This window comes from Pieris rapae, chromosome 15 (assembly GCF_905147795.1).
Source record: "Pieris rapae chromosome 15, ilPieRapa1.1, whole genome shotgun sequence".
Lineage (NCBI taxonomy): Eukaryota > Metazoa > Arthropoda > Insecta > Lepidoptera > Pieridae > Pieris > Pieris rapae.
This window is the reverse complement of record NC_059523.1, coordinates 5,743,209-5,760,741: the sequence shown is the minus strand read 5'-3', so window position 1 is coordinate 5,760,741 and position 17,533 is coordinate 5,743,209. Positions and strand designations below refer to the sequence as shown.

At 30.7% G+C, this 17,533-nt stretch overlaps 1 protein-coding gene and 1 long non-coding RNA gene across 2 annotated transcripts in view; one reads left to right on the top strand and one right to left on the bottom strand.

Moving 5' to 3' along the window:
* Positions 1–2,965: 2,965 nt before the first annotated feature.
* Positions 2,966–4,928, top strand: LOC111000000. The gene is made up of 4 exons (XR_002600404.2): positions 2,966–3,119; positions 3,566–3,598; positions 3,797–3,895; positions 4,866–4,928. It is a non-coding gene; the product is annotated as an uncharacterized LOC111000000 (long non-coding RNA).
* Positions 4,929–11,339: 6,411 nt separating this feature from the next.
* LOC110992261 overlaps positions 11,340–17,533 on the bottom strand; it is a 30,934-nt gene continuing 24,740 nt past the window's right edge. The window contains exon 5 of the mRNA XM_045631501.1: positions 11,340–11,388. Coding sequence (XP_045487457.1) covers positions 11,342–11,388 — 47 coding nt within the window. The 3' untranslated portion in view covers positions 11,340–11,341. The remainder of the gene's footprint in view (positions 11,389–17,533) is intronic.

Genomic DNA, 17,533 nt, shown 5'->3' with positions numbered 1-17,533 from the left:
TGAATTTAAAGTAAATAGAAATTTGCAATTTATTTAATTATACTATAAACGTTCTAGAACATATCGAATATTGTGCTAAGTTATGTAATATAGTTGATATTAAAAAAATTATAAAAATTTCTAGAAATGTATATGTGGCCTGAATTAGAATTACAAATTTTGATTAGAAACTCGTATAGCATATTATGGCTTTATCTTGGATTGCTTCCCAGCGAAACGATAATGTGTTAGAAAAAATATCTATAAGCCAAATGCAAAAACTACTTGGCCCTGTGTTGATTTTAAATTAAAGATTGTTTAAAATCGCAGTGTGCCCGTGGGTTGTTCTTGCATGAAGAAGATTAAAGTAGTCACACAAATGTGTGTGTCGTACTTTATTGAGAATGACGTGATTCAAGACGGCTACAAGATGCAGATTTTCATTCAAAATCACAAAACTGTATAAGCTAGACACAAAACTAATTTAATAAAGTTCAATAAGCGTTACATACTTAGTTTCTATGTAAATATAAAAAATATTACTTCTTTCAATTGATTCAAATCGAAGCTAAGTGAATATGTTAGACCAAATTACTTTAAAGTCATATTTCTTTGGTGACATTTACTTTTAAGTTTATTGCAGGAACGGCTTTTTCTTTCATGTAATCTTTTATTGTGATTATTCTATGAACAAAAAATTAAATAAAATCTTTAAACCTATACATGCATAGAGAAAAGGGAAACCGCCAGCAGCTTTGAAACTGTAAAAAAACGCATGCAAATTTAACAAAACGATAGATATTAGAAGTGATTTGAATCTGGAACAATATTTTTAGTAAGGGCCTGTTTCACAATGTGTATATAAATAAATAAATAGACGTGGAACGCAAAAATACTGTTTATCCTACCAATAAGTAATAAATAGCTTATTTGGAACTTATCCGGACATTGTGAAACAGACCCTAAATCTTTCAATATTTAATAAAAACAGAAACAGAAAACTGCATTTATAGCGTGCTAATAGCGAATTATTTTCGAAATTGAAGTAATTTCATAAATATATTCTTAACTACAGTACGTGTTGAAAAATCTTCTTACCACACACATGGAATAAAAAGATGTTTGCAAATCTTTTAAGAACACACTAGAATATCCATGCACTATGTGGTACTCAATCTACAAGAAATACATTCAAGCAATAGATTCAAAAACAGAATTTCGAAAGCATAGTATAAGATTCCTACAATTACTTTGGTATTGAATCCCTAGAATGTAGACGTAAACAAAAGGACCTGATGTTTTTAGACGCTATTTGCAAAGGTTTAATTGACTGCTTATGATCACTTTTATTGTTTCACATTTCTTCATACAATAAGAGGCAAACCCAACTTTTTCAAATCCTCGGTCTAATACAAACAGTCAAGTTACGTTTATTAAAACTCAAATTACCAGCTAGTAGATATATTAAATATAAGTAAAAATATTATAAAAACCTCATTAATCCTTTTTTAGATATAGGCTTTGTTATTTCACTTTTATACTAAGTATATTAAAACTATCAATGCATCTTACACCTTACATTTTACAGTTAATAGAGTAGTCAGAGATGATTGCTGTAGGGACTGTAAAAGCGGCCAAGAGACCCAGATGTGTTTTGTTTTCTACATTTATACATCAACAATCGATAGTGATGAACTGAAATCTTCAGTTAAATAAAAATTTACGATATAGTAGGCGATATCGATGCGATAGCGATGAATATCAATGTGCGTTTTATTTTATGATTTTACAAAAAAAAGTATGATAAAAGCTTTGTCTTTAATAGAATTAATAAAAAAATATGAGTATTTCAGTTATGGAAGTTCTTGTTTTTAAAAGAATCTGTGTTTTTCTGCTTACATAATATGCACATAAAGTTATTGACTTGCTGAAGTTATTATTTCGGACAGATTTTCGTGAAGATTGCTCGAACAGCCCGATTCTGCACCACAAATATCGATTTGATATCAGCTGCCCCCATACCCCATAAAAGAGATAATACTTTGATAATAGTCATAGACAAGCGTATAGTAAACAAAAGGCTAATCTCATTTACAGAAAACCAATCGCTCCTTTGCTACAAGCACTTTGGGTTCAGAAAACGAAGATCTACTGAAGACCCTGCCACTAATTTTACTGAGCTTATAAGTGAGAAATTGGGTATGGGGCAGATATGTATAGGGCAGGTATGTATCGGTCTTCTTAGACCTTGCAAAAGCCTTTGACGCGGTCTCACGCCAGGACTGTGTTTGGCCAACGCTTCTTTGCATTTACCCTTCCTTTATAATAAATTTTCACAATCTTTGGATTCTGAGATAGTCAAATAATCTCATAAAACCAAATATGAGTTCATGAAAGACATAGTTGTTACACTAAAACTACTTCTTTTTAACATGTACCACGGAATAATTGTCATCTAGTTACCTACAGTTAGTTACACAATGGGGCTCCATAGTGTAGGGACTAGCGATATATGAATTTGATCACAACTCTTTTATCGTAAAAATAAAAAATTTAAGGTTCTTTTAAGCTAAGTATAACATCAATTTGTTTTTGTAATTAAAGAATTAAAAACGCTAGCTGCTTCTGTGAAGTATTGGTAAAACAACTCTTGAAGGCAGAGGCCTTTATACTACAAATCAGCAGTCATTTAGTTGTTACAATTATATAAAAATTACAAAAAAAAATACTGATAATCCAGGTATTTATGGAAAAACACTTTTTTACGGATTAAAGTTATGTATTATTGTATTTAAACTTATATTTATTTAAACATAATTTTAAATTTAACCGACGTTTCTCGTGCGTGGTGACGGTGGCCAGGTATTGAACATACGTTATAAATTACCTAGGGACAGTTTGCGGAAAAAGAAAAAAAATATTAATTATCAAAAATATTCAGTTAGTTACACAATAATAAAATATAAAACGATTAGATAACAAAATATATTTCATTTCACCGTCACGAAGTCATTAAACGTATTTTTATAAAAAGCAAGTTCGGCGTAAGATAATTCAGTACAAATTCAAAATGAATACCAAAGCTGTTCTATTAGCTATGCTCGTTCTGTCGAGCCTGCTGACCATAGCTGTCTGTGAACGTAAGTAAATAAATATTAATATAAGTTACTACTTTTTAGCTGTGTGTCGTTTCGCCATAATATTTTTTTTTAACTTAACTTTTTCCAATTTCCTCTGAATAAAAACCTTTCTCAGAGTTCAAGGAATAAATAAGTTAGGATTGCTCGGGCCAATTTGAGCCATATTTTAAGTTTTTAAGTAACAAATAAAAATAGGGGTTTATCGTAGCGGGGTGAAAATTAAGGATTTATTGTATCATAAAAAAATAACAAAAAATTAGTACACACACCGATATGCCCACAAAATTTCACCAAAATCGGTCGAGCCAGAATGTTATATAACTTTATTCTTAAGAATAGTTTAAGTCAGTTTGGTTATTTATTTTTACTTTGACTTCTGTTGAAACATTTTTGTGTGACGACAACTTTATTAAAAATATCCAAATACATTTATTTTTCTTCCTCAGCCAACCCGTTGCCGTCCAGTGATTCCATTAATGGTAAATATCTTTTTTTCCATACTTTTATAGATTGTATATGAATTTATATGTTCTAATTATATATTAACTATACCTTGGACATATAAGTTAGTATTATTATTAATAACTGCAAATTTAAATTAACAACCTAGCCTAGAAAGCACGTATTTTTATACGTAAAGAAAAATTATGAATGTAACGAAGAATATATTGTTTCAGTGAACCCTACAAACAAAGCATCAAACACAGACACACAGAAAACTACAGGCTCTCAGAGTCAAAAGAATAGACCGAAACTCCCCTTCTTACCTTTTAAGTGTAAGTTAATTGTCATAATATATTTTATAGATCTTTATAAAGCGACACCTATAGTCGTTACAATCACTTATAAATCGCCACCCTGAAAAACGCTAAGGACGTTATTCCGGCTGCTAAGTATGAATACAAATTCTCGACCTTAACCACTGAGGCCTTCGGACCAGCCCGACAGTGGATTGACTTGGTCGATTATCCTCCCTTTAGGAGAGGGGAACTATTCACCATCCTTCCTCCGTAGATATAATAATAATAATATTACCTTATCAAATACATACATTCCTGTATGACTATATCCGCCAAGTATACTTTTTATGTAACGTGGCAAACTGGAAGGAGGCTTACCAAATGATAAGTGACGGCAAAAACTGCCTTAAAATACTTAGTCGTCGAATGACGGACTTCGGAACGGGTGGAATTTCATACTTGGCCTCGACGTCCAGAATACAGCACCTATTAATCCGATCAGTCCCCTATAATACATACCGCCTCGCCTTGCTGAGCATACCAAGTTTCTTACATACTAATAGAGCCTTCCCTTGCAATTGTACGTTACTAAATATCAACATCCAGTATTCCGATCGTAACTGAACAATTAATAGGGAGTATCTTCGAGGAGAGGAGTAGCGTCTTCTTGGGTTTTTTTTTTGGACTAGATTTAGTCGCCTCCACTCCTTGACTCCACGAGAATTTCAACTTCAGACACAAGTTTGATGACAATGATTGTCTTAGATCAGAAAGAATAGAATATCATCATCACTATCGATACTTGCCTATTCAAAATAAATATTTTTATTTATTCAAATTCTTTTAAATAAATAAAAATAAGGATACATTCCTATTTAAGACGACACTACAATAGTCGCAATTTCTATAATCTTTATTTAAAATAAGATCGTTTGCAAGAGGTTAAAGGGATGCTGTGCATACAAAGTATTAGAATTTAAAATTGATATATGTTTTCTTCTTTCAGAGGGCGTAGTGCTGCTTTGATGGATACGTTAACGTAATTAAGAGAAATAAAGGGATGTATTTACTTTTGTATTTGATTTGAAAACCCTCTTCCATACCAATATATCGAGCTGGCATACCTATCATTAAGTTTCTCGGAAGGAAAAATATCTTAATTTTTTCTTTCCGAGTTAATTCCTCACTACAGTACTACTAAATCATTCCAGTTTGTTGAAATTTGAGAATCTGAATTATAAATTTGAATGTCTAATTTATGTGATTATTCGTGGTATCTATTCTCTTTTCAAATTTTTATTGACCTGAACATAATATGATTTCTAACCGAAAAAATCTTGAAAAGGTAAAAATCAAAATCGTCTGCTTTCGGAATATAGTGGCCTGGATGTCTGCCTCATTTATGTTTTTTTATAAGCACTACACAACAGTCAAATAGGCAGACAAGAGCACACACATTTTTTCGACACAATTGAAGTGCTTTTTAATAGAAAACGCGTTGTTAAGGATGGCATACTATTTTTCTAAAGCCATTGACAGGGTTTTGAAACAACAACTGCAGGTCTGCCAAGCGTGTATTTAATATATATTTTTTATATTATCTATACATAAACCTTGAAGACTTGCAACTGATATTATAATATACCTTGTTTTTTTACATTTTGAAGGGAGTGTCAATTGACAACGCAGAGCTACGATGGTGATAGACATGTTTCTTAATATTTCTAATCGTAGAATAACTCTGGATGACCTCTAATAGGCAACAATGGCGCATCAGATCTGCCCCTTCTGAGAAGAATTAACAGTATTTGAAAAGTCTGCCAAATGAGCAATTCATTGAATATTTTGCCCGTCAGGTCTCTCGTTATATAACTAGCCCAAATTGCCTGTATTTAAGTAATGCCTTGCGCAAGTTCAATTCCTACCTCAGTTCTGCGCCAAAATGTTTGACAGGTTTGGGATGCCGAATATATATTTTTTTTATATTTTATATTTATACAGATATATATTTTTTAGTTTTAGATATACATTTTTTTAGTTTTAGATATACATATTTAAGTTTGTATGTATATGATAATTAAAGTATGTTATTTTTTGTGCTGTCAAAGGATTAACGATTTGAATAACGGTTAATATCATTAAAAAACTATCTCGTTCGTTTTTAACTATCTTAACTCCTCTATATTTACTGTTTTTCAAACAATTTTAAGGTCTGTTTTTACAAAATCTGTTATGGTGGAATATTGGAGGACTACAAGCAGTATAAATTAACTCATCCATACAAATATTTCTTTTTATTTTCTCGTCCAAAGTTCAACTAATAATCCTTATTTCAATACTGCTTGCCTGTATATTAAAAAAAGTAGCCGGTAGCTCGCTTGCTCTTTGCGGTAGGAATCCTACAGGCATTCGAAAACCGGCTTTACGCTAATGGTAGTCCATCTATACGCGAAACTTATACCTGTGTATTCAAACTAGGCACGTCTAGGCACGATTAGGATAAGATTTAAAAAAAGGCTTAGTCTGGCGTGCTTTCGTACGGGAGATTCCTTGAAAATATATTGGACTTTGTCATCTCTCTCTCCCTTCAGTCAGCAAGGAAACATCTGGAGTGGACTATCTATTTCCACCAGTTTCTGTTAAGAGCCTCTGAAGTAACATATAAAAGTTATAGTTTGCGCCAAGTGTCGTTATTGAATCTCACCATAACGCAACAAATGAATGTCCACGGTATTTAATCTATACCGTTTCTATTCGGAGTTCACACTGTATCTTCTCAGAAAATCTAAGATCTAAACATCGATGGGGTGTATCAGGCTACAGAGGGCTTACCACCTACATGATGGCAGTTGGTCTTGGCAGACCAATGGTTTTAATGCGCCAGGATTTAATTTCTTGTCAAATTTTGTTTTCAGGTATTGTCATAGCAAATAATGATTTGTAATGTTGTTTTTTTAATTTGTAAAGCAATTATCTGCGTACAGTCAAAATCAGACATTGAAAGGACTACTCATATTTAGTCGTTATAACCGATAGTCGTAATAGCCGATAAAATATTTATTAAGAACCTAATACAGAATAATTCAGCCGGGACCATTGATGTTGGTCAATATAACCGGTATGTTGTTCTAAACGATGTTTATTCAGGCATATATAAGAGGACATCAATATATAAAGTAAATTTAATACGAATATTACATATGTCATCACATAGCGATTTTTATATAAATGAGAGTGTGAGTTTGAGACAAAACTGGTTCAGGGAGACCCAGCATATACAAGGAACAAAGAAACAACTTCTAATATTAATTATCTGCGTTTCCTGTAAGGATTTTATTAACATACACATATACATAATAAAACTTTTAAATAAGGTTATTTTTATTCTTTATTCGTTTTACCTATTATTTTTTTATAACATTTTCATAGTCGAGTCGTGACTTTTACCAGTTTTTTTAATACACGACAACTTTTATTTTTGCCTTAATTAATATTTCATTCATAATTGATGAACAATTTCAACTGAAGAGACTTAAAATGCATAAATCATTATTTATTTTCGTTTTAGTTACTTTCATTCCTTCGTGCTTCACTAAGCGTAAGTTTCTTAAACATATTTCTTTCTATTTGTCATTCAACAAAGCTTTTTCATCGATATTGCTTAACTTTCTCGCTGAGCGACGCTTCTATAGGTTTTACGAATCGAAGAGGTTAACAACCATATGTCAGTAAAAGTGAGAAACTAATTCATCTACCTTAGTTATTTTACGTAATCACATTTCTTTTACAGATTATGAGTTTGAACGTCGTGTAGAGCATACATTTCCTCATCATGTTATTGATGGTATGCATTTTTGATTAATATCAAATAATATACAAAAATCAGATAATCTGTAGTCCTTTAGGCTATAAAGAGGCCTTAAAATAAATTCTAAATAAATATAAAAGATGCAACGTAAGCGTCCCAAAAACACAAGTCGTAACAGAAAATTAATACATATATTGCCAGTGCGCTAAAGGAATAAAATCTGCTCTCCTAATAAATGGTAAATCATAAGTGTCCGAGATACGGAACCAGTGGATAGAATCTGGAACTAAAAGCAAATATGCGTATGATTAAAACCTTACTTCACTCTTAGCAGACAAGCAGTAGAGTTTAAGAAATATAAACTTAACAAACTGAAATAAAGTCTCCTGCGTTTTGTAAGCTATGCTAAGAGGTTAAAATTATAAAAAAGCGTTGCCAGAATGTGTAATCATGTCGTTATAAACAGACAACAGCCTTATTGCAGAAATAATAACCCCCACGGTCAAAGTATCGACACTGGTATATACGATACTTGATTAAAGGCATAACTGACATAATATATGCATATATAATATATATTCTGCTTAAAACTATATACTTTATTATAAATTGAGACCATAAACAAATGAAAGTCTAAATGTCAACAAAATATCAGTATTGCTTGATTCCAAAGTTAATGTGAGTGGTCTAAAACAAAATGGTTGCATAATCCGTTCGTTTGTTGTCAACATAAAGCTTGATAGTAACGCACTGTGTTTGGAATAGAGATGCTGTTAACCAATCACAAGCAACCGTACTATCGCTCTATCCCTTTTTTTACTTAGTTTTGTTTCATTTTTACTTCAAATTCTGGTGTATTTTTTTATTTTCAGATAGTCCTGTCAATGTTGATATTTCGTCAAACCATGAAGAATCAGATTTTTCTAATAATCAATCGGATAATTTATCGGATTACGAAGATTTAGATAATGACCTATATGACGAACAGAATATCTGTCCATTTGGCATTTTCAACTTTTTGGTAGGTTTAAGATATAATTATTTTTAAGTTATAATAAATATTTTATAAGTAAGACACACATGGTATTGTTTTTAACATTTTATTGTTTTTATGGACACACATCTATGTTTGATTCACTATTTCATTTTCATAAATATTTATATAATATTATTTCAAGAATGCCAGTACCTTCAAAGTAAATTTAGTTTTATTTATTTTTAAATTGGTTTTTAACGTATGCCGTAGGACTTGGGAGTTACTTTGGCTATCTTTCACCACCTCAGCCGTTTTGAAATTTAACCATATAGATTACTTCATTTTTAAATAATTAAATCAACGTACTAAATCCGTGTTTCAGATTCCTTTCTGTTAAGCATTGTGTAAAATGTATTTTTTCTCGGATAGATTGTTGGATAGAAGGTAAGACTCCTCCTGTAATAATATTTTACTTTTAATTTCTAAACAATATTTTCACGACTCCTTTATGTTTCAGCAATATTATAATACCAAGGCTTATTAAAACTGTGATAATTTTTATTGATACAATATTAAAAGTTATGACATTAAATACGTCTTTTATTACCCCAAGTCCTGTTTAATTAGGTCAGGTCGTAGATTCCAACACAGGCTGTGCACCAATAGACTTTCTGTAAATATTCAACATTCTCTAACCTCTCTAATTAGAAACCCTATGACCCAAAAAGTCGACGCCATACGTCATAATAATAGGCTATTCGCCTACTGGAAAGTTAGGAATAGTAGAAAAAAATAACTGTCTGAATATCTGCCTGTGAAGAATTTAAGGTAAATTAAAATTTGTATTTCTTTTTATGTATCCTCTATTTGTAACGTGTTGATTCCTTATTGAATAAAAAATAATAAAACCGTCGTTTCATTAAATTTTCTCAAATTTAAACAACAAAAGAATTTCCCTAACCGTCTTATTGAATCAACATTTTCTTTGATCCGCGTTGACCACCAGAGTGATATATTCCCGCAATGGAATACAAAGCAAGAATATTGGGTGCATCCGAAAGGAATCTAATTTAAAAATAAATAGCCTTTTGTTGTTAGTAATAGTCTCGAAGGTTGGACATAATCAGGACGAATAAATTGGGTAGAAAGATAAAATTATATATGTATAGTAAAGCTTTAAATGACGCCTCACGTTTTTTATTTCTTCATAACCTTTATAAATGTAATATGAAAGTGTTACGCCTACAACAAATGTGAAACAATCAAAGCGATAAGAATGTCAATACAATATATTCCTACTATACTTTACTCCTGAACGAGGCTGTATTGAAATTAACTAAAAAAATAAAAAACATTGGTACAAACTGTACAAACGGTAAATGACTTTTTAGAATATTAATACATTGCATAATGTTGAAATTATACCAGCCTTACCAGTTTTAAACGTTATAATTATCATAAATGAAATAACTATTTTCATCAGTTTCAGGCGGTGTAAATTTATTTGTTCATCACGCATGCGACGCTCGTCCCTGAGGTTTGAATCCCGGCTATGCATCTGTATGTTTATGTGCGTAACTCGCTCGTACTGTGAAGAAAAACAAACACAACAACAACAGAAAAGCACCGGTATATATAGCATCCAAAAAGTCGACGGCGTGTGTCAGGCACAAAAGGCCTATCTTATTACAGATCCAAATAAGACACTTCAATTAACAAATTTATTCATTCTTACACAAGCATTTCTAAACCTGTCAAACAATAATAAATAGTTTATGAAATACATATCCATATTATGTTAGCACTAAATTTCGTTTAGGTGATGAAATGACGCATAGATAGCGTGAAAAGTAGTCTAGTGAGAACAAATCTCATTTGCCTCTGCCCTTTCTACATCTTTCGTGACCCTCTGAGGATTATAGGAGCTTGCGGTTCAACATATGCGTGAATAAATGTACGCTTGGAAATCCATTGCTAATATTTTTTTGCAAGGCGCTATATTACGAGCGATAACTGAAAGGAATTTTGTTTAAAGAGTTTTAAATAAAACAGAAGCAATTTTGTATCATTTTTATTTTACTGTTTAAACATAGTTTTGATTAATATAAATCTGTTGCTAGTTGTAATTGGTAACATAATTTTGTAGGGCGCAAATAAATAATTTATGATTTCTTATATTATTTATCTTATAATATTATTCGCAAGCTAAACACTGGTACAATAGAACAAAATTGGTGATAATGGACATTGCATGTGATGTCAACACTTCTTGATATAAATTATTACTTAAGAAATATTTATGATGATTTATACAGAAACTTAACCGTTATATAAACATAAATTACGATAAGGTCATCTTAAAATTAGATGTGCAAACATCTAATTTAAATTAAAAATTAAAATCAGTTTTAAATTCAATAAAATAGATAAACAACAAAATATATACTGTGGCACTTTAAGCAACAAGGTTTTCAGATTTTTAATTATTGTTTAACGTATCTACCTATAGTAATAAATCTAGTTAGATAAAGTCGCAAATATCGAAATAATTTAATAAAACAAAGAAAAGATTCTCTTTAGCCTCTTCATGTGGAATTCATTTTACATATTTACATGAGTATTGCACTAAATGTATAATATTAATTAATATTAAAGTACAATTAGTTTAGTTTAAACAAGGTTTTGTTTCATTTTTCCCTTATCTTAGGAAGTATCTGCTGTAATAGTATCGAGGGAACGCTGGACCTGAAAAATAAAACAATATTATATAATATATATTGCAGTTATCAATGTTTGGGAATAGTTTTTTACATTTAGAAGCAAATACAGCCTGTCTCAAGGAAAACGTATCATTCTGATGCTGTAGAGATTTGAAGTATTTTTGAAGTGAAACTTCTTTAGAATCGTTGTGATTTCAAACCGGATGCAACGAAAAAACGACAGTAAAAAGAGACAGAAACATTAATTCATATGATTTAACGTGGGAGAAAATGAGATAGATAAACTTCTTTCGAATCGTCGTGATTTCAAACCGGATGCAGCGGTAAAGAGAGACAGAAACATCAATTCATCATATGATTTAACGTGGGAGAAAATGAGATAGCAGGCATTATACAGCCTCTCTTTACTGCCGCTTTTTCATTTGATCGAATTTCAAACTTTCGATGTTTTAGTTTTTCCCAAATTAAAAATTTATATTAAACTTATAAATTAAAATTTATCATTAAAATATACTGTTTTAAAAGAACACACACATTTAGATAATGGAAAATGATTAATTTATATATGATTAATAATAAAAAAAATGTTTTTGAAGGTTTCACTTCTACCATGTGTGAATTGCACATATGTTTTTTTGTTACAAATATTTCAAATATACACATCATTTTTTAATATGGAAATTTAATAACGTTAAAATATGTAATTTAAAAGCATTTTTTAATCAAGTAATAAAGCAACAATAAGTGAAATAATAAGTTGTAAAGTATAAAAATGTTACAGCAACAGTATTAAACGTAAGCTGTATTCCATCAGACTAAGATCTAGTCACGTTTTATTATATATTTTAGACTGTACAAAACTAGACGGACTTGAGATATTAAGTCGAATATTATTTTTCTTGAAATGGAGTTCTAGTTACGTATAATTATATTAGAGACAAATCATTTTATTTTATTAAAGTATTTTGTTATCTAACAATAATACAATGAAATTTTTATTAATGAGTTGAATAATATAATACGAAAAAATAATATTATCTAATTAACGAGTTGAATAATAAATTTATAAAACTTTATCATTTTGAAACTAATAAATATATTTAAGTACTGACTACAGATAAATTACCTCTTAGAAATACAGTAGTAATTTAAATTGGCCACATACATAGGTTACATGCTGACTAGTGTCCTAGAGTATTTAAATTTACTATGATTTAATTACTATTTTTATGCTTATGTTAATGTTCTGGCCAATACTACTTCGTTTAATGCTAATTTTACTAATACTAAAAAAAACAAAAAAATACTATTACTAACAAATATGTAAGAACGAATAGTAACAAGCTTGGTTTACACAATTTTTTTGTCTGTCGCCAAAAAACAAGAGACTATAGGAAAATTGTAATTAAAAATACATACATAAATATATGTCCGACTATTAATGATAGACTTAAATAAACTATAAATATGTTCAACACTTAAAGCACATTTTTATTCTGTGGTGTTACTTTCATTGTTTGTTTGAAGGGCTATATCACCCGTGTCACGCGTAGGATTTCACGGTTACAAGAGAAATGCACAAAGTTTCCTTTTGTGGCACTTCTCATAACTTGATTTGTAGCGCAACCCTTCAGCTGAGTTCCGGTGAGGCGCCGCTTCGGCGAGACGTCGACAATTCCTGCTCGTACTGTCACCATGTCTGTGACATTTCACGGATTTTCATAAATAGCGTCTTCATACTGATATAATATTTTGTATTGTTTAACACGTTGAAAAATACACATTTTTGATTCGTTAATGTTTGCCGTACGTTTACGCGTCTAATGTTATCATTCTTAATCATTTGGAATGTGCTGTTATTTAGATAGTTAGCAGGTCCGCGTTGGCGGATGGGATTTCTATTAAATGACTTGTATTCGAAATCAGGCATAGAAGAACCTTTTAAGGATTATTGATCAATTAACTAAGATGCCCATTTTTTTGTTACAGGAGGCAGACGGGCAGGAGACTCGCAAGCGCGCTGCCGGCCTTTTAAGATATGGTACGCTCTTGAAGGACCCTAAGATGAATTGGTTCGGAAACACTTCAGCTGGTTCCTCATAGTGATGGTACGCAGCAGAAATTGCCTTAGGAATCGCTTAGTTGTGGAACTTTATTTTTTACTTTATGTATTTTGTATTTTGCCTTGACGATATTCTCGTATTTCATCGTCGGTCACGCTACTCACTAAAAATCTTATCTATATCAAGAATTTAATCTTGCCAATTCAAATATGATATGCACAAGAGCGCGAGGCACGCCCTATGACAAGACGTCGCGATACTTACTGAAGTGTTACATGAGAGAACAAAAGCACACAGTTACGCGCCTTACATATTTTTCAATTTTATTCTTAATTTTGTCTATGTTCTGTCTTAATGATCGAAGGAGGTTCTACAAAAAGATACTAAATACTTAGTGATAGGAAAACCATTTAAAAAAAATTAAGACGAAATATTTTTTAATAATAGTAATTTATTTTGATACAGTATACACCTCTGTGGCTTAGCGATAAATGCGTCCCATTTTTGCATTACTAATTCAATAAAAAAATTATAAATACATATATTAAATACGTAATCATTACCAAACTGCAATGTAAGATTCTGTTAAATTTGAAACAGGAACTGTGTAATGTATAATTTGGTATTATAAGCCCGAAACTTAAGTGTTTACTGCGTTTTTCCACTACTAATTAAACTTATGGAATCTTTGAATAGTCAGGCTATTTTAAGTCTTAACCCGACGTAATAAAGTTGGAATTATTCGAATTTATTCGAATACCTCAATTTGCGTCAATATCCTTTAAGAACGTAATTAGCTGTCAAGTTAACGAGTTTGTGTAATCATAACAATTAATAAGTGCGATTTAATTTTGCAAGTATGGCAATAAAATCTCTCCAAGATGAACAACATATTTTCACGGAAACGAAATAAATGCGTTAATTACTATAACATATATATTTATTAAGGATTTTAGTCAAAATACTTCTTATTATTTATATCGGGTACAGCAGAGTCACATTTCTACATCTGTTCAATTGACAAGTTATGTTTAGATTTCTAACTTACTTCATAGATACAGAAAGACAATTGTCAAAAATTAAATTTCATTTTTTTAAATGTTGCAGCGTAGCTTCGCAGTGGATCGATCTTGATTACTGATGAGTCAAATAGTATGGTTTTGCGGCGATTAAGTTCTTTAGATTAAGAAGCCAAAGACTTCCAAATAGGATCTTCGTACCCCGCATATTCCGTTATTTATTTCCCGGTGTATAAGAAAAGTCAATATAAGTAACGAATATAAACAGTAATTTAACTATTTTGCTAATTATCACACACATATGTGATAATTAACTTTTCATATACTAAAATAAAATTCAGCAGTAATTAAACAACAAACAAAAACACCACAGACTGAATAATGTATGCAAAAAATGGAATTTCTTTCCAACGTAAATTATTCAACGCACGCGGGATTCCATTTTACAAGTGCAAACATATAAATATTCATTAAACAAAAGCTAGAAAATGGTGGCTCCAAGTAACTTTTATATTAAATTACAAAATGTCCGCGCCACTGACCTTTACTTTTGATATGTCAATTTCATAATTAAAATGCGTTTGACCGTACCAAGGGGATTTGAGAGAAAATTGAATGTTGCCCGGTCGAGTTAACACGGAACCCAAAAGTATAAACAGCCTGAGAAATATAATTAAATGATATGAATAATTGAAAGCTTTATAAGCCTACGGTTGTATCAACAATTTTAAAACCGTACTAATTTTACATAACTTTTGGGAGATAAGTAGCGAGATCTTTTAATGTAAGAAATTCGCATGTTTTGAGTGTATTTTTTTAAATTTATATTTAGTATGTATCATCACATTAAGTGTTTCATGTATTGAAGGCTAATATTGCTATAATTACTATTATTAATGACTAATGATACTTTGGCCTATTTAGATTTACATTAGTGGGTGTACTTTAATACAAGTAAAGGGCATTAGTATGTTTTGTTAGACTATTTATTAGCCTTAATAAATACAAATTACATTAGAATTAAAGTTTAAATAAATGTATAGTACTCGCGTAAACTTGTTACACGTGTTGTTCAATACTTATAAATTTTCTTCTTTTTTCGCTCAAAATAGTACGTTGAAAATACGTTTAATTTAATTTTAATATAATATGTTTTGAGCCATTTTCGCGAATTTAGAAGAAATGTCTGTTGTCTAGACCACAAAATTTTCCAGATCGTTCTCTACATTTGAAGAATCTTTACCCACTGGCCTTTCCTCATTCGGCGTTTATTCTTCCAGACCCACAACTTTAAGCTAGGAGTTCTAAGAATTATTCCACAGATATCTTCATTATAAACTTCAACTGTTAATGCAATATTAAGCTTGAGGTGTGGGCTATCTAAAGCCAACAATACTATTATTTTCTCGATACGATAATTACTGTCGAACTATAAAGACGTAACAGCGTTGTCAAACTAAATAAGTTTAGTTTTGTATTGCAGCGTCCTTAAGCCCTACGACGTTTGGATTGATTTTCTTAGTTCAGAGTTTAGATTCATTCAAACAATTTTAATAAACTCAAAAATTGTGTTTATCTTAATATATATAAATCTCCTGTCACGATGTTTGTCCGCGATGGACTCCTAAACTACTTAAACGATTTTAAATTAAATTCAGCTGTCTGGTCAAACTTAAGAGATAGGATAGCTTAGATCTTTGATTATAGCCGCAATTTTATTTTATTGCAAATTATTTGTTTATTATTTGATGCAATTCTAACAGAAGGCGCTGTGTTAAAAGTACCAACGTTTTACATAAGCTATCTACCTTTCACATAAGTTCTTCTTCCGTTTCCCTTGAATAGTTAACTACTATGTAATATAACAAAAACCTTAGCCACAGCTACGCTTGGCCGAGTCTGCTAGTAAATTATAAGTCTCACCACTAAGTTTTAAGGTCGGAATCGCTTAACAACAAAGCGCTTAGGAAGAATTGCTTTAGTTCAATTAATCCAAACGTAATAAATAAATAAAATAACACGAAATTATCTCAAATATCTGAAATGTGACTCTGTGATTGTAGGAAGTCTGTGTTTCGCATTGATCCGGTAATTTGAAGGTCGGCTAATGCCGGTGGAGTAATGCCGGAACTAGGTATGCCAAATGATTCATGAGTCCAAATTATAGTTGGTTTATGGCGAGCTCAGGCAATTTAAATCCTACTCAAAACATAGTCATGAAATTAATTGCAATTAAAAGTCTAAATTAGTATGAGCTTGAGAATAATGTTTAAAAGCCTATTAATTTTAATTAAGGATAATATATAATCAAAATTTTATGGACGACGAATATAAAACCTGCTTAAACCTGGTGTCCATGGGCTGCGTTAGCTGCATTTTATGGTTGTTCATAACAATAATCTAGTTGCTATTTATTTAAATAAATTCCTTCAAAAAAGAACTTAGAATTGCCTCCACGATCCACTACATAGTAGTAAATATCAATTTATAATATTTCTGGTATTGATTGGACTTGTAAGAAAATTTATTTTTGAGAGCAACGCGCCAAATTGAGAACCTCCTTTAGTTTTTTGAAGTTGATTATTAAAAAATATATTTATTTAAGAATAAATATTTTTAATGCGTCATTCATTGTTTGCATAATATATGAAACCTTTAAACCAAAATGTCTGTAAATTATGAAGTAAAACCTACTATGAAAATTAATAGGCTTTTAAACATTATTAAACTTTAATTTAGACATTTTACTACAATTAATTTCAGGACTTATAATGTTTTTAACATTTTATTACACATAATACAGGTTAAGCAAAAAACTTAGTGCAACGTGCAGTAACTCAATAAAAAAACGAAAAGTGAAGAAGTGCAAAACTTATGATTAATAACACAAAACATACTATAATAATTCATACCTAACCTAATATCAAATACGAATAATTCAAAGAAATACCTATCATTTTCTTAATCTCTTAGTAATTACCAAGAGAGCGACGAAGTAGCAAATTTAAAAATACGATGAGAGTTCCCAACTTAATAAACAAAATTAACAAATTTTAAACACCTGTCAATATTGTTCCCTCCACAAATG